Below are 24,798 nucleotides of genomic sequence, written 5' to 3' on the forward strand. Positions count from 1 at the left end.
CTTATCATTTAGTCTTTAACATTTCCAAACCACTTTTGTGGACTGCTACCCAAACGGCATTTTTGTGAACTAAACTGTTTTATTTTTCCTTCATAAGGGTACTGCTAATTGTCAAATAGCTTTTAGGCAGATAATTGAGCTTTGCATTGCAGTGTATTGAGAACTAAACCCACTATCACACTTCCTTTCCTAACGGGCGAAGCTTCACACTTTGAGGAAAAATACAGTGTTTGCAAGAAAGAGCAGTGGATTTTACTGCACCAGAGGACACTTTCCCTGATAAAGATTTGAGAAACACCAATGAATGACCACACTCTTACCACCTCAGAGCACATTTCTCAGAGCATCAGCAGTAAGGGATGAGCACTGTGGTCAAAATTCCAATCAAGTTCCTGCATGTGCTGTTTCCTAATAGCTGTCCCCAGCCTGCTCCTTTTTTTGGACCCTACAAACTGCCCTTAGGGGATATCTAATTTTTCCATTGACTAGACATGGGGGCTTAGAGTGGAATCCAGGCTGTTTGCTTGTGGCCCTTGAAGCTCTGTTTTCTCAGAGGGAACAGAAGTAAGGGAATATGGCATAAGTTCAAGTTCAGAAGCTGAAAAGGAAACAGTTTAACACGGTGAATAAAACTTACAAAACTCTACAAACTCAGTATTTCACACAATGCTCTTTCATAAACACCACAGACAGGATAGCATTGTTTGAAACATTTTAATATTCAGGAGATTAGGAACATATAAAAAAGTGTCAATAAATCATTCAGTAGTAAAAAAAAAAAAGCAATTCACAGGTATTATAAGCAAAACATCACTAGTATTTATTACCAGCAAGTGTATGTCAGGTCTTTATCATTTGGATAATGAGATCTCACTCAAACATGCATCCAATGGCACTTTTAGATACACACTCAATGCAATTGCCTCAGTGACAAGTGTTCTGGACAAAATACAGTCCTGTAAAATTCTTAAGTATAACTTAATCTGTTATACAGCACCTCCGTGAGGTGCATGCAGTATGCAAAGCAATTCAAAATAAGTACTAGGTGTCTCTAATTTATATAAAACCAAGATTTAGTCCTTCTTTCTCTTTTTCCCTTTAGCAGGAGTTTTGGAACTATGTTCATTTTCTGCATTTGGTTCCCAAAGTGCATTTTTTACAAATCTAGAAGCAGCTCCTTTATCGAGTCTGGATGCCTTTTTCTTGTCTGTTATTTCTTTGACCTTGTTCATGTACGTTCTTATTCTCTCCTAGGCAGAAAAAAAAAGAAAAAGGAAAAGTATATTTCAAACCATTCTTCCAAGATTGCAGCTAAAATGAATTAATGTGTAAAAGTTCTCCACACTGTACACTTCTATAATACCTAGAAGAATAGCATCATTTAAATAAATATGCCAGGCTCTTTGCAAACTTGATACATCCCCTTTAGCAAACTGTCCATCACAGGTACCTGCCATACCATCTGCATGACATCCACTGTAACAGGAACACAGTGTCCTACAGGGATGAAGACTCTGCATCTAATCTACACTGAAATGAGAACTGTTCTTGCAAGCAAAGTTAGAAAATAAATTACTGAACTCAGTTAGGCCTACATAAAGATGGCAAAATAATATTTAGATATGACAGATTTATAGATGAAATATACTGCCTACTGTCAAAAAAAAAAAAAATACATTCACCATGTCCAAGCAAAGTCAGAAAGATGTTACAAGCATTACACACACAACTACACAAAAGTCTACGGCTTAAGATCCTGAAATGGTCAAGGGGACTTACCAATGAACTTATTTAAGGCAGCCTGAAGAATTTCCAGCTGTACCAGAAGCTTCTTTTATGACCATAAATAACAGAAACAGCCTGTTTCCACTGCCATTCCATAAATCAAGGGGATACTTTCTTGCCATCTTTGCCCACCATAGTCATTTGGTGTCTATGTGGAGTTTTTTTGAACAACACATGGCTTGGACTCAGCCCCACCCAAGTATACCCTCCCAGCTTAACAATCTCATTTCTGTGCCTACTCATCCTCATCTACTCCTGAAATAAATAAAGAAAATTAGCCCCTCTAAAATGGAAATCCCCCTCTGTTAAGTGCCTGCTTCTCTTCACTGACTAGAGAGGACGTTTACAGTAACTCAATAAAATATTTAACAGTTTGGTTGACTTTTGATTTCATGTCCACATATTTAGCCTAATATGGCCTTCAAGTGTAGGGCCTTCAGGTGTTAATGTAATACAAACACTAGTAATATATATCTACATGGATATGTAGCCCTTTACCTGATACCTGATTTATAAATGTGGATTAACAGAACGTTTAGGGCTACTGCTAAAATAAATGTTGATATGTAATCCACACGTTTCTCACACAGCCACTGCCACCTCTTTGGATCTGGAACAACATCTACAAGACCTACACTACAGAATCTGATTTTCAAGTGTTCAGTGACCATTATAACCAACTGTCAAAAACCTGGCCTCCCTGTCTGTATCAAAAACACAGCTTTAATGAGGAGGGCTTTACAGGGTCTGAAATCATGATCGACTGTAATATTTCTTTGGTGGCTGAGATGGCTAATGAGAACAGATGGCAAACCTGCATGTATCAACATGGGAAAAAGGAGCTGAAAAAATGTCAGTGTGACAAAAGAAATGAATTCTGATAGCCTGAATGTGAGTTTTATTAATACAGTTTGAATCCCTGTATGTACACAAGGAGAGCAATTCTAAAAACAAAAGAATCCTGACAGAACACTCTTTTTTAATTCCCTTTCCACATGAATAAGAACACCACAATGCTCTTGGAAGGAAGGAATGTGCATTCATTCACCTTGACGCTTGCAAAAGGAAAAGAGAGCTGGATAAGAATCTAGGCTGTGATAATTCACTCATTCTTTGGAGTTAAAACGACTGGCAGTTGTGAAGTAAAATACCAGCATAAAATATCCACAGTAGCAGAGATAAAATTTTTTAGTATCATTAAATTAACAAAATATTCAGACACTATATAACATAGGAGGAACAAGAAACTGACTGAAAGCTCATGAAATATTAACTGATGTATTTTTTTAATATGATACAGTCTAGACTACTGAAAACCTCACAAAATTAAAAATAGAAATATTCTTGTTATTCAGGCTGGCTTTCCACATTTTGCAGCCCTATCTCCCATTCCACTGGTTATGTAAGGATTACATTTAAGGTGAGTATTTCACGATGGCCTGGATTTAATATTTCCACTTACACAGGAATTAAAATGGGTAGCAAGAAGTTTTGATTTCTATTTTTTCTTCAGGCTAAAATGATTTGATATTTTAAGTCAGCAGAATTTTCAAGATAGCCGGCCTTCTATACTGTAGTCATGCATCTAAATGGAATATAAAGACAAACCTAAAAGATTTATTATACGTTGTAAATATGTCACTAATGCAGAGTTACTGGACAATACACATACAACTGGTGCCAAAAAAGCTTTTAGCTTTGTTGCTGAACTGGATTCTTTACTGCTGAGAAAATGAATTAATGGAGGACTTGAAAGGGGGAGGGAGGGGGCTCTTTCCCGTCTCTGCCAGTAAATCAACCACACTCTACTTTTAGAGTCATACAAAAGTAAGAAAAGGCAGCCTCAGAGATTAACATGATTCCAAGTATTTATAAGAAAAAAATGCCATACTGGAAGTTATAAATTGTTATCAGACATGTAACATTTCCATTTAACAGATACAAGTGAAAAGCTGCTCTGTTCAGAACCCAATTCTTAAACAAAGGTGGAAAAAAAGACAAGATAAGATGATATCACTCATCATCTTGTTTTTTTCTAATTTCAGCAGACCCTACAACTGTACTTTAAACAGTACTGTTTGGAACTAAAAATATTACTTTCTTAATTTAGAGAGCCCAGCAGGGCATATAAATAGTTATATAACACCATGTAGCATATGTACACTATTAAAGCAACATATCAATTTTAAATGTAGATATAAACATTTCTTAACTTCTATATGGGCTAAATGTCCTGAGCAAGATGCATGCAGTGTAAAGAACTTACCAGTTCTTGTTTCACTGGATGTTCCTTTGGATTGATTCCCTGAGTAGCCAAGTATACTACAAGAAAAAAACATGATTTTTTTGAAACTGAAGTCTGTCATGACTGAGGGTCCAGTCAAGCAGTCACATAGGAAAACTGTAGTTTCCACATAAAATCATTACTAAGAATTGAAGTTAACTGTGTTGTTAATTATCTGGCAAACTATTATCATCAAACATTGCAGCTAAAAACCCCCTGAACAACTAACATGATTAAACTTTCTACCCTTAAAAGGACAGAAAAGGTTGCCACTAAAAACCAGAAACATCCTCATACATGTACACAGTTAGCTTTTCTAAATATAGATTTTCGATTGGGAGTTTCAACATCATTTACCTTACGGATGGCAATAATGTGGGTCCACAGGGTAACCACAAGTTTTTAATTATTTGGCTAAAACATGATTATTTAATGTTTGCAGCTGTCTAAGTGTTCAGATAGCAATCATAAATACTACTTTTTCCTCCTACCACATACTTACCCCAGAACATGGAATTCAATGTGTACACCGAAACCAAATCCAGCTTTGCTTGCTCAAGAGGATCTAACTAGAATGAAGAAAAAAGACCACCACATTTGCACATTTTTAAGTAAGATACGCACAGATTTTTATAATTGTGAATGTATTAGTCAAAAAATACACGGAAAGAGCACATTTTTGCACAAGTTCACTGACACCACATTTATGCCTATTTCCATTCCACCACAGAACCATTCTCCGCTCTCCAAGTATTCTGTAATTTTCCCAGTCTGATTTTAAATGTCACAGTCCCACGCAGCCAAAAGCAAAAAAATCTCTTGGCATGTAGCTCTTGGACTACTATTCCCATAGTCAGAAATAAGTCCCTGTTTTTCCACTACAATTTAATTCAAAATAGCTGTTGCTATCAATGGAAGGGAAAAAAAAGTCTTAAGATTGCTGAAAAACTCAAAAGCGAATATACAATGAATGAATGTTAGCACTATATTTGTGTTCAATGCATGTTGGAATATTTAGGGATGTAAAGCAAAGGAAGAATAAAGGTAATGAGGGGTTTTTTTTCCCCTTGACTGTCAAAGTCAATTTATTATTTCAGTCCTACAGGATTTCCAGAAACTCTGATAACATCATTGTACAGCTCACTAGTTCTAACATGGATACTGTCAAAAGATCTGTGTTCTCAAGACTGTTTTCTTCATAATTTATTTGTGTAAGAAATCCTCCCAGGATAAAGAAGCTCCCTCATGTGCTGGCTTTTTCTTGCCCTACAGAAAGAAATTACATGTTAGGCTTTAAATGTTAAAAGATAAGAGAGGCTTGTATGAAGTTCTCAGGCAGTACCTTTATGCCCTGATAAAAAGCCACATTTTAGAGACTTACGCTTATAACATACCTAGAGGAGACAGCTCAGGCTCTGCAAGTCTAGACTTCCAGAATGAGATCAATCCTCACTGCTGTCAGTTCACCTTTATATCCCCCCGGGTACACAAAGTTCCATTAAGTTTGTTGCGAAGAAGTCTGAGACAAAAACGTGAGTGCCCTCTCCATTATCAAAGAGCACTCATATGCACTTCAAGGAAGGTCAGGAATAAGCCAGAATGTCCTCTACCTCAATGACTCACCGGTAAAATCATCACTTACTAGCATGTGTTTCAGTGTTTAATTTGTAAGACTATTTGGATATCTTAGAAATATAAGAGTTTCAAATAGTAGGTATCAAGGGTAGGAAGTGTCATGTTTGTCACTGAAAACCTAACAGACCCTTTTATTTCAGTTCAGGCTCCCAAGTATTCCTGTATTAACAAGGAAAAGGTTTTCAAAAGGAAGATTATTTACCTTTTGCAGAAGCTCACTCCTGGAAACGGACATCATTGTCTTCAGCATCTCATCTACAGAACCAAGAGATTTTTCAAATGCTGTGAGATAATCATGAATTTCAGTGGGGTATTCTTCTGAACTATTATCATCCTCTGACATTTCCATCTGAAAAGAGGAAACAAAATAATAATCCTTTTCATTAGGATTTCATTAGAGTCAAAAGACTGTATTTTACAATACAAAGCATTAGCATTTATTCATTAAACATTATAAGAAATGCCTACTTGTGAAGAGTTCTAGCAAGTTATGTCAACAGTGACACAGTTAAAAGGTCCTGTAATTTCAGGGATATCTCCTGACTGCTCTGCAAAATGGCATGAAGGAGCATTACAAATGACATGACTGTAGTACCTATTCTTCCAATGGTCCCAAAACAGTATTTAGCTTTTATGGTCTGTGATAGAAAGGAATTAGTTGCTTGTTTAAAAGAAGTGCTCTATAAATCACACTATATAAAGAGCTACACCAAGCAACAGGCAGGACACCAGGAAAAAAAAAACCAAACAGGGATATGGCTTCAGCTTGTCTTAGGAACAGACATTACTTCAGCTTTACAGTGGTTATTCAGCACCAGTTATGTCAGGGTCAGTTACATCTTCCAATGCTAAATTTAGCAGTCGGTCAAAAAAATTCTTTTTGTGAACCTTGTATCCAGTTTTCTGAATTCTCTATGGGGTTTTATAATCTGCAATATAACTCCACCCGTAACAGAGCTGAGTTGATTCTGGGATTTCAGAATACTCTGGATATCTTGCAGGCACATCAATGCACAGCAACTGGGAAATAAGAAGTGAAAAATCCCAAAGCGCCCCTTTTTTGATCCCAGCAGTTATAGTACCATGGCACTGGTTACTGCCAAGCCACTTGCTGGCTTATAATCAATACCTTTAATTCCTCTCAAATCATAAATCAGGTATTATCTTTGGGATTTAATGTTACTTAGGGCTATGTTATTTTCTACAACTTCTGTGATGGAGCAACAACTTTTGGAACGTTCTAAGGAAAGAAGAGAAGAAATATGCAATTTTCCTGCCCATTTGGTGAGCTGCATCAAGAACAGTGGGAGCACCTGGATCACTGCAGTCTTTCCTTCTTAGGATGAGTGTGATAATCCCACTCCCCAGCTGCTGAGTGCAGAGGGCAGGAACAGGAATTAGAGAAGTTGCACTTTATCTATGAACACCAAAGCCCCGTGGTCAGTGCAAACAGCAAACAGCTGTCGCATCACTGGAGTTTGTCTTAGATAACAATTTTATCTTTCCCTTTTCCTGGCAAGAGCGTGGTATGTGTGAGAGAGGTTTTTTATTTATATTGCCTCTTGGAGTCAAAAAGGAAGAAGATTTGGAGGAAAACCAGCGTGGAGCTACTCAAGCCTGTCTGCAGCTCCAGTTTTAACCACACCAGCATGATTCCAGAATATGATCAGCCAATTAACAAGCCCAGTTTAGTTTCACTGCTGTTGCTTGCATAGTTAAGAATTACAACCCTACTCAGCTGCATGACTGTTCATCCTGGTCAGAGCTGGTTTTCAGACTGAGTACAGAATCACAACACCAACCACAACTACTGGAAGGTCCCCTCCCTACCCCAGCATGTAATCCACACATGTAAATAATATTTCAGTGAGCTGCAGCACACCTAAGCAAGAAAGCTGACCTGGACCTACAAGATGCTGCCCACAGAAAGGCAAAATACCACTACAATTATTTCTGACATTTACGATAACACTGTTTAATTCTCTCCTGGCCACCTGCTCTATAATCACCCTTGTTAGGCTGATTAAAAGGGTTCAGAAACAATGTTTGTTGTTAACTTTTAACAGCATTAAAACAAACCCTCAAAGCTACAAAAGAAACTAGATTTTTCCAGTTGCTAGCACAGTTAAGTTTGGTCAGAAGGTGTCTGTCCATACACATTTCCTATGCTTACACACAGAGGGAGAGAGGTGTAATCCAATCCAAGAATAATCTGCAGAGTTTACCATCACTGCAGCACTTAACCTGCTATGGTCTTAATTTGATGGACAGGCATGAACATACTGATAAATTCCAACTTTACTCTCTCCCTTTATCAATGTATCCAGCACCAGCAAGAATAAAAAAACAACCAACAAAAGCCTGTAGCAGGAATGTGTTATCAAAACTAACTTGAGCTGTTTTACAGCAGTTGTAAGAATAAAGTCACTAGAGGATATTTGATATTCTTTTTGGACTAAGCTAGACCTAAAGAATAAGACAAAAGAACAGAAAGATAAAAAGAAAGATAACAGATACAGTTCAAAATACATTTTGCTCTGATTGTTGTCTCATGAACCAGACAAAATTAAGTTTGTCCTCATATCACAAGATATTCTTTTACACTGTCAATTAGCAAGGAAAGGGAAAAACATGCATTGGACTTCAATGGACTTCATTGATAAGTCCACTCCTTCTGCCCAGGGAGGAGGAAAAACTTGTTGAATTTGTGTTTTCTGTTCATTTCAACAGAAGTTGAATTCAGCAAGTTCCTACTCCTGCTGTGTAGGGACCTCTCTCTTTTCATTACACTGTTGTTTCAGCATTACTAATCTCCAAGCAGGATATGTTACAGTGCTGGCACATGCCAACAGTAAGGCAGCCTAAAATAATTCTGATAACATTAAACCAACAAGAGTAAAATTACACTACATTAGAAAACGTGTACACCGGAAACTCCACAAAGTTGTTTCTGCCAAAATCAATACACAGGTTGCACAGTCACACCTGCAGAATGACAAAGCCAAGGATGGGAGGAACTGAGACCACCTCTGATTCTCTAAACACACCTAAAGGCTATACTGCCCTCAGTAGTTATGTCTCGGTTATTAAACCACTAACAAAACCTTCCACAAAATTTTTCAAATGTTTCTCCATGTATTTCGAACAAGCAAATATTTAAGCCAGTTCCTGAAGTTGATGTTTACTAGATAGGTTTTCTGTTTTGAATTTACTGGTTTTCAACCAGATTTTATTTGGCCCAGAGATCCCACTTTAAAAATTAATGATAGTAGAAATATTCAGATAAAAGAAGTAACAAAATCTTGCTGAGTAAGCATGTGAATAATAAGGAATTCCAAAGGAAATAACACAGCATTTTCATTATCAAGCAGTAACACTTAAGATGCAGAACACATAACCTGTGGTTTTGTGCACGAAAGTAATACTTTACAAGATCTTTCATTTTGAGAATGCAAAGGAAAGTTCACAACCCATAAACATAAGAGAGAAGAGGCCTACTTTGATTAAGGGCACTGAGGCAAAAAAACAGTGATGAAAAATGTGGTCTGACTTCATAACATCAATCTACCAGAAACAACTTTGCCTTTTAACACTGAGCTCAAAAACTGCCATGTAGTTATTGGGGAAAAAAACCCAAAAATATATATTTGAGGAAAAAAAGGATTTTAAATTGCAAAGGTAAAGCATTTTCATGAGAAAATTTATGCATTGCATTTAGATCTGTCAAAAAATGTTTTACAAAATGAGTTTCCACACAGGTAGAAAAATTTCTGGATATACTTAAATTTATGAAAGACTCCAAATAAATTCTCATTTACTCAGAAACATTTATGTAAACTCATGCTTAGAAAACGGCGAATACCTTGTTTTCTTTGCAGTCAACATATGAATAAACATACAAACCAGAGCAAGTAATACACTGGAACCACAAAAAGGGAAGGGATGGACATTACTAATGAATCACAGAAAAGATACAAATATGAAAAGGAAAAAGAGAAAATATGTCATCTTCTGCAGTCCATATAAAGAAGACCAAACAGGTGACAATCAAAAGCAGTTTGCTGTAGTATTAATGTGGCTCTTTATCTAAGATACAACCAGGTTCAATGCCGTATTAAGGAATTTTAAATAAAAACAAACAAAATACAGATGGTTGTGCACAATACAACTAGCAACTTTACATTTATCTTCCAGAAGAACGAAAAGAACTGCAGACCTCTTTTAAGAAAAGCACACCCATGACTGGCATACAAAGGTAAGTAAAGGAAAAAGAGAAACTGCATAAAAGAGAAACTGCATAAAAGCACGTGGCTTTTATGAATATTTTTTAATATATCTGGTGCTTTAACACAAGCCTTAGAAAGTAATTCCCAGCTGGCTTAAAAAGCAAAACCAAACTTCTCTTCCTGTCCACCCCCACAGCTAAACTCTGTCATACTGAAAGACATAAACTCTAATTAGGCCCTGGGTACCTCCATGCGAGATTTTGCTGAAGATAAATGGGGAAAGTAGTGGAAGCCACATGCATCTGTCAACATGGCAATAGGAAACCCCTAAAGACAGAATTAAAACATGCTTAGTGTTAGTGTCATGCATATGGCTTTCAACTGGAATTAAAATTGCAAGTTCAGGATAAAACTTGTGTATTTGGAATATTTTGTAATGTATAAAAACCTAAGACAAAAGTAATTTGGCATTCTAAATACTGCAACTCACTTCACTCTTCATGTTTATTCTTACATATTCCCTAAACACTAGAAGGTCTTGCCTCCAGATTGAGCTCAGATCTTTTGCTTTTTCAGATTATTCACCTAACAAAAACCAGATTAGACTTTCCCTTTTCCCGTGGATATTTACAAATTACATAGAGAAAAACAAAACCAACCCAAAACCTTTTGCTCAGGGCATATAAAACCTGCTCTCAAATTCAAAACAAACACATTAGCAACATCAATAAGACAAACCAACTCTGTCAGCTCCTGAAAACTGGCACTGTTCTCCCTCTTGTGAATTCTGACTCACAGCCTGCAGTGAACACAGTGGATGTGCAAGCACAGCAAAGGTGTCCCTTCTGCTCTAACACTGTAGTTCACTGCTGTGGATGTAGAATAGAACAACCAGCATCCTAATTTTAAAGCTACTGGAGATCATGACTAAGTTCTTTGGCCACAAAACTCTTTTGAGCAGAGAAATCTATGCTTGCAAAACTCTAAGTACAAAAGGCTCTCATCTGTGACAGACACTCCTTAGTATTATTGCTGATAGTAAATAATTACTTGCCCACTGGTCATCATGGTGTCCACAGATCTGTTTTGCTACTAATGCCTTTCAAGCCAGCTTGGGGCAGCTGGAGAGCAGATCTAGTACAGTTAGAGCTCTCTTGCAACGCCAACTCATAACCTTGTTTGCAAGAAAGATTTCCACGGCAGAAGTAAAAAGGCCCACCACAAAATATCGAGCACACACCAATAGGCTTACCTTGATCCCCTTAAAAATATCCCAACTCAAGCCATGGTAGTCAGTCAGTGCACAATTTGCACTATAGTACAAATGGGCAACAGCTGAGCAACCATTTTTAAACCTGCCTTCAAAGCCAGGATCCAGCACCAACATGTGCACAGAGCCATCCTATAAAGCAGCTGCAGCCATCAGGCTCTTGCTGACGCCTCTGAGAAAAAGTCTCTTGAGCTTCAAAGGATTTGCAAAGTTTATTCTGATCTGTCTTAGAAGGAAATTAAAATTTAAAGGGAGGGGATAATATTTTTGAGGCTCTCTTACACTTCAGCCCATGGCGGATATCACATGAGAAAACAGTTATCTCAGCTTGGCTCAAACAACTCACATTCACCACAACCCCATCTATACCACACAGACCATCTCTGATGCAATCCTTCAGCTTGATCCTCACAATTCATAAAACATTTTTACTCTCTGCAATCAGCTGTCCTAAATTCCACATCTTTGATGGCACAGTCATTTCCTCTTCTGAACAAAACCAATGTAACCTGGTTCTTGTTCAACTCCAACCTGTCAGTACCCCCATCAGTAAGTACAATGATAAAACCAGCTTTCTTTAAGTATGTGCAGAACACTCCTTCCTGAGAGGTTTTCACAAAAGCTCCCACACTCAGAACTATGCTGCCACAGCTCAGTTCAAGGCTGGAGCTCTAAAGTGATGCTAAATTTGTATGTCTAAACTGGTCTTTAAAACACACACTTTTGGTTGCACTGAAGCTACCAAGTTCTCATACAGCAAAAGATGGTCTCGTTGGACAAAGCAGTTTACACACAGTGGGGACAGCAATCAACACTGAATACTTCTCTCCTACCAAACTTGCAGTGAACAGAAAAGAGCCTGCCTCCACTCTGCAGCTCCTGTATGCTCCAAACCATGGACTTTACAACCTCTTCTAAAATTTACTGCCACTCTCCACTAGTATCAGCACCATGAATATCCAGAATTAAAGGCAAGGAGTTTTTTATTTCTTTTAAAATGTTGACCACCTGCTTTGTTTCCTTTAGCCACCAGTTCCAAAATGCATGAAAAAGCACATCCTTCTATTAGAATTCAATTTCCTCTACTTGCATTTTGTGCAGCACTCTCTGTACAGTTTTGAACAGTGACCTCAATGTATTTTGGCTGTTTGCTATTTGACTGTGCTAACAAGACTCTGACACTATTAAAAGAATATTTACCCATTTTTTTTGGTTGAACATAACACGGTAACTGTGGGATGTTGTGTTCTAAGCATTGTCTTCTTAGAACTTATCTCACTAATGCAAGAAAAAAAAGGCCAAAATCTCTTCTAACTGTCCTCTAAACAAAATTTAAGAGCCGATAACGTGATGGAACTTCTAGAGAACAGCATGCATGGGAAATACTGTGTGTGTGATGGCATAACTAAGCGTGTCACATATCCCAAGGCCCTGCAGAAAGCCTCACAGCAAGCCTGCATGAAGGATGGAGAAAAAGTTACACTGAAAGTAGAGAGCTCAGATAGAGGTAATCAAGTCTGCAATCTCAAATCTTTCACAGTCTGTTATCCCATCCCCTTGGCACCATCTTTCAAGTTAACAATATCAAGCTTCCCTCTCACCACTCAAGCAGTCACCTGCGTTTCTTCTTTCTCAGCTGCCTTTTCCAGCTCTGATGCTGCAACATGTACCACAAGCTGTGGTGGCCAGGACCATTCCAGTGCACTGTTTAATTGTTATAGGAAAAGCAGACCACAGATGATTCTAAAGTGATTCTGAAAATCTTAAACCACTTCAAAGAGAAAAGGCACTTATCTGAAAGGTTTGTGTGACTTCTGCACTGCATTTCTAACAGGAAGCCTAAAATTTCTATCAATTACTTTCAAGTTTCTTACATTCTGGAGTAGAGACTTGTGTTGAGCATTTTCTAATTTCTTTAGCAAGGGTCACACTGCCATGGGATTAGCAATATCCAGGTATTTTACATTGTTATTCTATATTTTTAAAACCAAGAAACATGCCAGACACCTTTCAGTTTTGATTTTACAACCCAGATATTCCATTTTTGTTTGTCTCAGAAATCAGGCCTTTAAAGTGGCATAATGTAAATTTTAATTTGCAAGCCAAAGTCCCTTTTAAGCTTAAGAAAGCTGTTACAAAGTGTAAGGAAGGCAACATTTTCACCCTTGCAGCAACATGAGAGAACTGCAACAAGACCTATGTTGTTACAAAGTACTCGAGCTTAGTAGTTTTAAGTACCACCTACCTTTCTGTCAAGGGAAAAAGAGTGCTGTTGAACTACTTTAGCCACGGCCTGTACATGCAAACTGTATGTTGCCTTTGAAAAAACCACTCTTCTTACAACAAGTTCTCAAAGCTCCTCAAGTCTATTTTTAACAGGAATATAACAATTTACTGCCTACAGCACAGCCTAAAAAAAAAATAAAAAAAATTTTAAAAAGCCAGTAGTCCATATTCTCTTTTTCATGGATATATAAGCAAGTCATGCATTAAAACATGTCAAGCCATGTAATGCCACGTGCATTAAACAACCAAGGCCAGGCTGGATGGGGCTCTGGGCAACCTGATCTAGGGGAAGGTGCCCCTGCCCATGGTGGGGGGGTTGGAACGGGATGACCTTTAAGGTAACCCTTCCAACCCAAACCATTCCATGATTCCATAAACTGCGTTTATTACGCCCACAACCAACACCAGCAGCGCACACCACGTGTCCCCTCCTTGTGCGCGGCCACCGGCGGCCCTGACTCCCGACAAGGCGCTTCCCTCTTTGCCAAGGCCTCGGGAAAGCCCTAAAACCCCAGGAGGCTCCCGGGGGGACACACACGGGGGTCTCTCCCCGCTCTTACCTGCGTGGGGCACTCGGGAACATCAACAGCAGGGGCGGGAGCGGCGCCGGCGCCCGGCGGTGACGCCACGGGGCGGGACCGGGATACGGGAAAGGGGGAGGGATGTGACGAGCCACCCGATAGGGGAGGGAAGCGCCCGAGGTTCGTAAATAGGGTGACAGCGGTCGGAGGGTCCGCGAACAATCAGAAAATTATACACTTGGCGCGGAAATCGGCGTAAGTCAGTCCCTGGGCTACTGTATAAGCGCACGGCAGTGCTGCTGGGGCGAAAGGGAAGGGAGGAAGAGGTGGATTGATGGGGAGGGAGCGGGGGCAGAGAGAAAGAAAGATGAATTAAAGAAGGGGGAGGAAAAAAAAAAGAAGAAAAGGAAAGAAAAAGAAAAGAAAGAGAAAGAAAGAAAGATGAGTTAGAGGGGGAGAGAAAAAAAGAAAGAAAATGAGAAAGAGGAGAAAAGAATCCTTCCGGGTTGGAAGGGACCTCTGAGATCATCAAGTCCAACCCTTAAAGAAAAAGAAGAAAAGAAAAAAAAAAAAAGGAAAGGGAAAAGGGAGAAAAAAGGAAAAGGGCAAGGGAAAAGGGAGAAAAAAGGAAAAGGGCAAGGAAAAAGGAAGAAAAAAAGAAAAGGACAAGAAAAAAGAAGAAAAAGGAAGGAAAAAAAGGAAAAGAGAAAATAAAAGCAAAAGAAAAGGAGAATAGAAAAGGGGAAAAAATAAAAGGGAAAAAAAAAGATAAATCAGTCCCAGTCCTGGTTCCAGTGTTGATCTAGCTGATGGGATGTCCAAGGCCCTGGGGGACACTGCCCATCTTTGGTGGGAGTTGCTTTTTAAGGACAAGTTTCTCTGCCCTGAAGAGGTTTCTTGCTTTCTAGGCAAATTATTTACCATGCACAGTCCATTCTTTCAGACCTTTCTGGAAATGAGTCAGAGGGCTTTGGGGATCTTGAGGTGTCTTGATCCTCCCTACAGTCCATGTCCACTTCTTGGCCTCATTCCTGTACTCGGGCTGTACTGTGTTGTGCTTATCTCCAGGAACTACAACAAGGATGTTTGCCCCAGAACTGATGATTCAGTCCTTGGTTGGCTCCAAAGCCATCCCATTATCAGTGTTTGAGACATACACATTAGCCCCTTGTCTTCTGGGATTCTACAGTGGGGAGGGAGATACTCTTTTGAGGTAGAAAACACGCTTTCCAGCAGCCATCTCCTCTGGGTGGAGGAGGTAAACAGCTGGCACAACACATCTCCAGCTGTTCCCAAGCATTCCCAGTTGCTTCCTGGAAAAATTGAGGCACAAACTGAGTTTAGAGATGGTACCCGAATGCCAGACATCACACGGAGGCATCCCAGAGGATCAGTGCCAGTTCCTGCCTGAGGCTGCACATCTTCACCTCACCCTCGAGTGAGGGTCGGTTTCTAATGGTTGTGTTTTCCACTGTGTTTCTCCTCAAGTCCAGAGGAGGCCACCAATATGATTAGAGGGATGGAGCACCTCTCCTATGAGGGAATTGGGATTGTTGAGCCTGGAAAAGAGAAGGCTTAGGGGTGACCTAATTGCGGCCTTCCAGTACCTGAAGGGAGCCTAAGAGAAAGATGGAGAGGGACTATTTACATGGACATGGAGTGAGAGGACAATGGGGAATGGATTCAAACTGACAGAGAGTGGGTTCAGGTTGCATATTAGGAAGAAATTCTTGACTGTGAGGGTTGTGAGGCACAGGTTGCCCAGAGAAGCTGTGGGTGCCCCATCCCTGGAAGTGTTCAATGGGTTGGGTGGATGGGGCTCTCAGCAAGCTGGTCTGGTGGAAGGTGTCCCTGCCTATGGCAGGGGGGTTGGAATTAAATGATCTTTAAGGTCCCTTCCAACCCAAACTATTCTATGATTCTATAAGATTTCAGCAAATAAATCCATGTTCAAAATGCAGTGGAGTAATAGCGTTCCACTGCAAGAGCTCGCTGACTGGATGATGGTACCAACACATCTGTGGCTCCCAAAGATAAGATCTGCATTTTACATATTTACATTCTGATAAATAGTGAAACAGAAGTCAGTATCTGCATCAAAAATACTGCTATTACTTGCCAAAGACCTTTTTCCACCTCCTTTCTATTCACACTCTTGTTTGAAGCTTCTTGTAGCTCAAGTCTGCAGCCTGTCTCCTCCAAGGCAGATCAAGATAAGATCACTGGAAAGCTTCAGGGAAGAGAGCCTGCTCTCAACTGTAGGTTATGCAGGAGTGTGTATGTGGCTGATTAAGTCGTGGCTGGTTGCCTGAAGGGAATGTGCTGAGCTGGCTTGCTCAGTATCAGGGTTTCTAGAGGAAGAGAAGAACAGGTCCAGCCTGGAGAAGGATGAGGCTGGGGAAAGTGGAAGTGTGTTTGTGGAGGGAACAGGAGTAGAAGTCTGGGGTCTTGTCTAGCTTCAGTGCACCTCCCTGCACCTTCAGTGCAATTTAAAATGCTGCAAAAGTGAGCTTCCTTTTAATAAGCTGGCTTACATCTGAGTGCTATCCTGTGTTGTTCTAATTGAATCAGTATGAACTGCAAATAAGAGTCTCCCTACTCCCAGTTGGAAGCATATCTAAAGATCTTCAGATGGAGTAGTTACTTGTTTACATCTTGTCGTCTCCTTTTCCTCCAGGAGATTTGGAGGTTTAGGTTTTCAGTTTCAACCAAAAAGGGCTGAAAAAGCAATACAAATATATATATATTTATAACAGAGTATTTATGAAAGCAGCAAACACAAGGATTATTTAAGAACCTTTCAGCTGTATGTGGGACACACATACAGATAGTAGAATCACTGGGGTAGGGAATAACATCCCTACTCTCTGCTAAGGTTTAGGGTAATAACAATACATTTAGCTGAATTTTCATAACCATTTCTTATTTTCAAAAACACATTCTTAGTTATTTTCTCATGTTCATTTTTTCTAGTACAGCTACAGAATTATGCAGTGTAGGTAAAAGGGAATTTAGGAGAGATTTTTTTTTTCCAAAAAAGTCAGAAATGCAAGCCTGAAGGATAGCAGAGAATTAGCAAGACCCGCACTCATAAATAAAATAATACTTTGCAGTTCCAGTGCGCCAAGTGCCTACAAGGATGTCAGAACACTTAACATATGTTTAGTTCATTCTTACCTCAGTATTCACATGTCACAGGTTGGGAAATACAGGGAGGGAAGCTGATAGACTAATTGATTTACCGAATGTTAGGTAGGAATTGTTGCCAGAGTCTTATTTCCTAAACCCAATATTTTGTTTCAATTACAAGATCAAAGGAAAATGCAACACATGCTGATCAATGTTCAGATTCAGCCAACTCTGTTTGCAGAAGATTGTAACCATGTAAAGCATTAATGCAGTACAGGTTGTACTCGGTATTTCTTGATCATACAGTGTGGCTCTGTCTCCTTCTACTGGTTTACATTTGTTATAGATGTGCTACTGCTGGCTCCAGACTACTACAGATTTATAATTTTGTTCAGTTAACTGGAGTTCCTACACTGTCTTGGAATTTCTTGAGACAGTTCACTCAGGGGATTATTAGGTATATAAGCATTCATTTTCTGCTTAAAATGGCTGTACTGATTGTTTGGTTTTCAAGAGCAGAGAGTGAGGAGTTAAGAATTTGCATTTATCCCAGCCAAAATCTGATTGAGATACAGCTCATATAATTCAATTGGTTTATTATGCTGGTGCCACTCTGAAAATATATTATTATTTTATATATGGATATCTATACAAAAATCTATCCAAGAAAAACTATATTGCCATCTGGTACTTAATGGAAGCCATTTCATTTGAGAGGCCTCTGAATGATTATTGATTTTTCTCTATCATTCCCAAACCAACAGAAAAACAACCCTGAATATTTTTTCCAAAGTAGTCAAAGTGACAGGCATCTTTAACTTAATTACTGCTTTATTATGATGTATCTCATTCACTGTACATATTATATAATGACTCCTGAGGAGTTAATGTTCTTTGTGGAGCAGATATGAAGGCCAAATCCTGTAGTCTTGACCTCACTGGAATCATTGTACACCCTGGATCATGCAAAGCACCACAGCATGATATACAGACCAGTTGTGGCTACTCCAACTCCCAGAAATAGTACCACTGAAAAAGCTTTGGGAGATGCTCATGTAGAAGACAAGGTAAATTTTAAAAAAATGCTGTGAATATGGTGTGAATATAAGGCAGGTTGATAGAAGCTACTTTTAACAAAAGAGTTAATAAATCATGAGCAGGATAAAAATACAGACTCTAAACCAGACCAAAAGCAAAAGGTGGTTGCAATAAGCATCTGTAGTCATCCTAAGGGAGAAAATAAAGCACTAGAATTGCTTTGTCTGCAAGTCCAGCTTCCTCTGACACTAATCACTCTTTTTGGCCTTCTAATGTGAATCTAAATGAGAGCATCAGAGACACTTCATTAAATAATTCAGCCTTTCTAAGTAGACACTTTTATCAGGTGTCCACCATAAGCCCTTTCTAGCAATTACTGGGAAGCCAGTACATCCAAACACAGAGAACATTCCCTTTTAGTCTGTCAGTCTCTGTCTTAAACCTCTAGAGATTCAGCAGCCATGTTGAAAATGCTAAACCAATGCAGATTTACATGGGATTAAATCAATGACTGTATAGCTACACTGTCTTGAGACTACACTGGGAAATTTTGTTTTACCTCTGGTCAATCTGTAGCTTATGTTTAAAGAGTCTAAACTTGTGCAGCATCACATTTTAAACTGTTTCAAGACTTATTCTGCACCTGTGTCACCTGAGCTACAGACTGTTTCGTGACAGTTCTTGGCCTAGCATGTTTAAAATCAAGTTAAGGCCAAAGTACACGTAAAAGCGGAGTATGAAACAGTACCTTTTAAAATCCCAGGTCAGGGTGAGCTGACCAGTTTGAGGGCTATTAGTGTGTGTAGCACACTTGTGTCTGAAGGGTCTCAGCCACCTTGGGCGTTCTGGGACAGGCATGTTGTGTTTGTGAGGGCCCATTTCTTTGCAGTGTCATCTGATGAATTTGCAATCCCGATGTGTGGGCAGACCAGCAAGCTGCCAGAAGAGGGTGTAGCAGGAGTGAGCCGAAGCACCAGCATCCATCTGCTCGCCAGTACCTGCCGGCTGATGTGTGCTTGCCCCCCTCGGTGGAAGATGTTTCCTGTGGTAAATCAGAAGGCAAACATTCCAGAAAGGACAGTGACAGGCAGCTGCCTGCCTCGATGCCATTTTTGTGGTAATTTATGCCTCTGCCTGAATTCTGCTGAGGCCAGACATATGCAGGGAGGGAGGGCAGGGATGGAGATTTTAGGGTGATTTATTGTGATGCAGATGGTGAGCCCAGGAGGAGAGACCGAGGTATCTGGCTGCCAGGTTTGTTTTTCTTACCTACAGAGTAAGAAGGGAAAGAGAGTCTCGAGGCTAACCCAAAGGGATGTCTTACATCTTCAGGAACTAAAAAACCTTCAGCAGTGACTTTAAGACAGTGCAAAAGAAGTGTAAGATCCAAAATTTTCCATGCTGTGATACAATTTGCTATGTGGATGCCTAAGCCCAGGTGAACTTAGACTCACCTTTCAGTTAAAATGCTCTGGAAATACCTTTTTTTCTGCACTCAAATTAAATTAGAATGGCTTTAAACCTGCTAAACACAGAGTCTTTTTTCTTATGAAAACATAACATTTCTAATCAAAATACAGATGTAAAAGTACATGGAAAGAGGGAAACTGAGCTTGATGGAGCTTTGTTTTAGGGAGGAAAAATAATATAATTCAATAAGACTGGCTTAAACCCTCTGATTAAAGCTTTTTTAACATAACAGATAGGGAGGATGAGATCTACACTGAGATAGTGATAGTTAGTACAGATCAAAAGAGCTTGTGTTCATGCCAACCAGATTAAATGACAGGATGTGGGGAAGTGCTGGGTACCATATCTGGTTACTATACATACGAGGCTTTATTCCCTATATATCAGGTTATATGCATTTATATATGGAAATTATAGAAATAAATTGAAAGCAATCTACCATGTGTAGAGTATTTGTTCTGATACTGTTCTGAGATTGCATTTCTTCTAATTAGTATGTAAAGCTTTAATTTTTTTACAGCTGTCTGTCTTACTAAGATTGTAGAAGTAAATTGTATTAGAAATTGAGGTTTATTTTTAAATGCATTAGCATTCCACTGGTCTCACTTGGTAACTTCTGTGCATAAATTCAATAGAACCATGTATTTTATATTCCAACTTTGTTTTAGGAGGAAGCCCAGAACAACTTTAGTAGTAAATTAAGCTTAAGGCCCAAATTGTGGTTGTCATTTTAGAGGTTTTTTTTTTTAATATTTATTTATCTGCACGTGGCCCCTGAAGAGGCAGGATAAGGGACTGGAAGAATCTTTTGCCTAACCCAGTGTGGTTGCTCTTGTGTTTCTTATACATTTGGCAACAGCGGGAGGTGGGAGGAAGGGAACGTGAATGTCAGGAAGGGAAAACGCTGCCGGATATGAAGATGCCACAGGCCTGTGCCACCACACACTTCTGCAAGGCAGGAGGGTCTGTCCCTCACATCTGCTGAACAGGCCACAACGTCCTGCCTGGTTGAGCTATGCCAGAAAGAAACATAAAGGAGAGTTTCTGTCATCCCTGCAGGAAGACTGATGACCAAAAATGAAATGGTTTAGCGTGGAATGCAACTGAACTGAACGGATTTCATTAGCTGCACCTGCCTTTTATTGCTATTTTTCATTGTTGCTGCAGCGCTGCCTATAAACCTGAGCCTCATGATGCTCCAAGCTGGGAATACTCCTAAGAAGATTGTCTCTCTTCCAGAAACCTGAAACAATAAGCAAAAGACAAAAAATGAAGAGAGGAGGAGGAAAAATCCTTTAGTACACTGAGGACATAGCTAGTGTAGGATAAATTCCTGGCAGACAGATGCAGGACAGGCTGGAGCAACATGCCAGGATAATGAGAGCCAGAAACAGCTACAACAGCAGGAGAAGAGATGCAAGGTTCCACTATGCTTTGTGACACAGGGATGGGGGCAAGAAGGGACAACTCCCTTAGCCTTCCCAGCAATCCCGCAAACAAGAACAACTCAAGGTTTGTGTCACATGTAGTCGTCCATGTCTGTGCAAAGTGAGGATAAAGAAGCATTTTTGTGCTGATGCAAACGTTCCCACAAAAAAATCAGGTCCTTGATATTTTAGATAACACAAATTTTGCCATCGGTGGGTTTTAATGTAAGCAGCTTCCTCCTCTAAAAGAAAGAACTGGAAGCAGCAGGGATGTGGAGACCTAACTAATAATTTACTTGAAAAATAATTTCAGCTGCAGGGCTGTAACAGTCAGACTGACGGTGGGCAACTGATACAATGCAATCTGGTAAACAAGTTGAGCTACTATTTCAGAGCCACTGCCATGGGAAAAGGTTCCATCAGGTCTTGATTGCTGTGCAGTCCTGTGGGCCTTACTGCCATTCTGCAAGCCGCACATCCTCTGGCTTCAGAGAATGTCTTAAATTTTCATAACCTTAAAATCCCAAGCAACCTAGGAGAGTTTGCCTGTGCTTGTTTTATTCATGTTGCCGATGGGCTTTTCATAGTGAGGAAAAATATTCAGCTTCACTGCCATGCTTAAGAATCAGGTAATCATACAATTGTTTAGGATGGAAAAGAGAAGACCTTGAAGATCGTTGAGTCCAACCACTAACCCAACACTGCCAAGTCTACCACCACTAAACCATGTCCCCAAGCACCACATCTGCATGTCCTTTAAATACCTTCAGGGACTTCACCACTTCCTTGGGCAGCCTGTTCCAATGCCTGACCATCCTTTCCATGAAGAAATTTTTCCTAATATACAATCTAAACCTCCCCTGGCACAACTTGAGGCCATTTCCTCTTGTCCTATTACTTGTTACCTGGGAGAAGAAGCCAACCTTCACCTCACTACAACTTCCTTTCAGGTAGTTGCAGAGAGCAAATAAGGTCTCCCCTGGGCCTTCTTCAGGTTAAACAACCCCAGTACCCTCAGCTACTCCTTGTAAGACTTGTGGTCTTCCACTAAAGACTGAGGCAAAGAAGGCATTAAGTACCTCAGCTTTTATCGTCATCCTTTGTCACTACGATTCCTCTGGCATCCATTAAAGGATGGAAATTCTCCTTAGCCCTCCATTTTTTGTTAATGAAGGATTTTTTATTGTCTGGCAGTAGCCAAGTTAAGTTCCAGCTGGGCTTTGGCCCTTCTAATGTTCTCCCTGCATAACCTCATTAAATCCTTGCAGTCCTCTTGATTTGCCTGCTCCTTCTTCCACAGGTCAGAATCTCTCTTTTTTTTTGCTGAGTTCCAGCCAAAGCTCTCTGTTCAGCCACACACTTCAGGAACCTTCTCAATTGTTTCCTTTCTGCTGTATTTCCAGCAGATGTCTGGGAAGTCCCCCATAAGAAAAAGGAGTAGCAATTGTGAGACTTCTCCCAGCTGCTTATGGAACATTTCATCTGCCTCTTCATTCTGGATAACAGACTCCCACCAGGATATCTGCCTTGTGGGCCTTCTCCTGATTCTTACCCATAAAGACTCAACCTCATCATCACCATCCTTAAGCTTCAGAAAATCAAAACACTCCCTAACTTACAGGGACACCCCAGAGGAAGGTCAGGGTGTAATATAGAGTCTATCAGCCTTGGGTGGCCTCCTGCCACAATGAAGCGTATTACAGGGAAGAGATACCCTGCTGTGATCCCCTTTCCCGCAGGATCCTGCAAAACTTCCCTGCCAATTGCTTCATTGGTGGCTGAGGAGGAGGCAGGCCAGAGCATGGGGCAGATCCTCACTGCCCTTGAGCCCCTGGATACTCTTGCAGCCATCAAGCAACACTGACCCACTTCCAGTGTCCTGTGTGGATGACGCTGTACAATTGCAAGGGCAGGATGTGCTGTGGGAAGCAGGTCCTCCCCAAAAGACCAGCAAAGTATGGAAACGTTCTATGGCCAAGGCCATCACCAAGTTGCCAAATAGCTCTGGCCCAGTTCCACAGAAATCCCACCTGGTCTTTACTCTGGGCTGAACCTGCACTGCCACGGGCAGTCCCACAGCTTTACACTGCACTCCAAGGGATTCAGCTCTTGGCTCCTGCCTGAGTCAACAGCTGCCCTTGCCCAAAGTACCGGGACTTGGGTTTGCTACTACAAAATATTTTGCATGCACAAAGGCTTTAAATACACGCTACACATACAGACTGTGGTCTGGGCATTCTTTGAGGAGTGGGCAGTTGTTCTGCTCAAGAGTGCAGACTACTGAAAATTCAGCAGTAACAGCATCAGGAGTAAGAAAATACAGGCTTAATAATAGGAGAAAAAAAAGTAGTAAATCAGTGTATTTTTCTGGCAGTTTGTCAATACCAACTTTAGACATCTTCATTATAGTGATGAATATGCAGGCCACAAGTTAATAGCTTCTTACTTATAAATTAGTCATCTTAGCCAAACAATCCCTGTTTGCTATCAAATCTACTTGATGGCAATAATTTAGGGAAGATGAGCTGAACTGTATTGACAAGCTGTATCTGCTGGCTCTGGAGAACAGATGTCTTTCTTTCTCTATGCAATTCCCTGTCTTCCTTCTGTGCACCAGTTCCTTAATGTCCCTAACAGAATCGGTGGTTGTGGAGAGGTGAGGGCACCGTATTGTAGCTTCCCATACAGAGTTATAACTTGCCTTACTTTGCTTAAAATTCAATCCAAGTCATGGCCAAGCTGTAAATTACTTTTTTTTTTTTTTTTTTTGGTGATGAAAACTATATATTGTAGGCCAAATACTGACTACATACATGTGCAGAAACCTTGGAGGGCTGCAATCTCCGAGGACAGGTGCAAAGGAAATTAAAAGTAACTATATTGATGTGGAAAAAAAAAAAACAACAAACAAAAACACCAACAAACAAACCTGATTTGTAGTAGTTGGGGGTTTGGGCAACACCTGGCTAACAAAAAAAAAAACCCAAAAAAAACCCAACCAACCAACGAAAAAAAAAAAAACCCCACAAACAAAACAACAACAAAAAAACCAAAACCAAACCAACAAAAAAACCCAAAACACCAAAATAAACAAAAGCCCCCCAAAAAAGCACAAACACGTACTTATATTCTGGCTGCAGCCTTGGCCATAAACAGATTTTTCTCTTCCATGAGCACACAGGGATGTTTTGCACAGGAAACAAGCGACAGCTGCCAAGCAGATACACTTGTTCAATGTGGTCACTCCAAACTCGGTAGCACATTCCATTCCCTGGCCCTGGGCGAGGCAGGGGTTTTCCAGAGCTCTCCCAGTTGCTGCGTCACAGAGGATTTGGCCCCTGTGCGTTACATCTCTGATGCGTTATGATTTTATTTAGAACACACTTCAGCTCTTCAGCCTCCAGGCTGCAGAGGCAAGGTGCCAGTCTTCAGCAAGAGGGGGAAGCACTATAAATAGAGCGGGCAAGGCTGCCACAGGCAGCTTTTGGTCTGCTTAACTTTCTTGTTTACCCTGCAAGAAGCAGAAATCCAATCTGCTGAGGAGATAAGGCACAGTACAGGCACCAGCAACAGCTCTGCTCTCCAGTCACTATCTCTGATTTTCTAGGTACAGAGATACAGCCACTTACCTTTAATGAACAAGGACAGCACTGCCTTCCATCTGTGCTTCCCCCCAGCTCTCTTGGCTTTTTGCAAGCTCTTGCCACGCAAACTGTCAGGTTTTTCA

General features: G+C 40.2%; 1 protein-coding gene across 3 annotated transcripts; it reads right to left on the reverse strand.

The window, feature by feature from the left end:
* Positions 1–695: 695 nt before the first annotated feature.
* C1D (C1D nuclear receptor corepressor) lies at positions 696–24,307 on the reverse strand. Of its 3 annotated transcripts, XM_027694910.1 has the most exons (6): positions 24,195–24,307; positions 7,018–7,121; positions 5,907–6,053; positions 4,572–4,638; positions 4,052–4,107; positions 696–1,250 (listed from the first exon to the last, which is right to left on the reverse strand). In XM_027694910.1, the coding sequence occupies exons 3-6, from the start codon at positions 6,051–6,053 to the stop codon at positions 1,074–1,076; spliced, it is 447 nt and encodes a 148-aa protein (XP_027550711.1). In that variant the 5' UTR covers positions 7,018–7,121; positions 24,195–24,307; the 3' UTR covers positions 696–1,073. The 3 variants fall into 3 exon arrangements, with proteins under 3 accessions (XP_027550711.1, XP_027550712.1, XP_027550713.1); XM_027694911.1 differs by lacking the exons at positions 7,018–7,121; positions 24,195–24,307 and adding an exon at positions 14,047–14,115; XM_027694912.1 differs by lacking the exons at positions 7,018–7,121; positions 24,195–24,307 and adding an exon at positions 13,446–13,467.
* Between the last annotated feature and the right edge of the window lie 491 nt (positions 24,308–24,798).

Source organism: Neopelma chrysocephalum, unplaced genomic scaffold, assembly GCF_003984885.1.
Source record: "Neopelma chrysocephalum unplaced genomic scaffold, ASM398488v2 Primary Assembly neopelma1_99, whole genome shotgun sequence".
Lineage (NCBI taxonomy): Eukaryota > Metazoa > Chordata > Aves > Passeriformes > Pipridae > Neopelma > Neopelma chrysocephalum.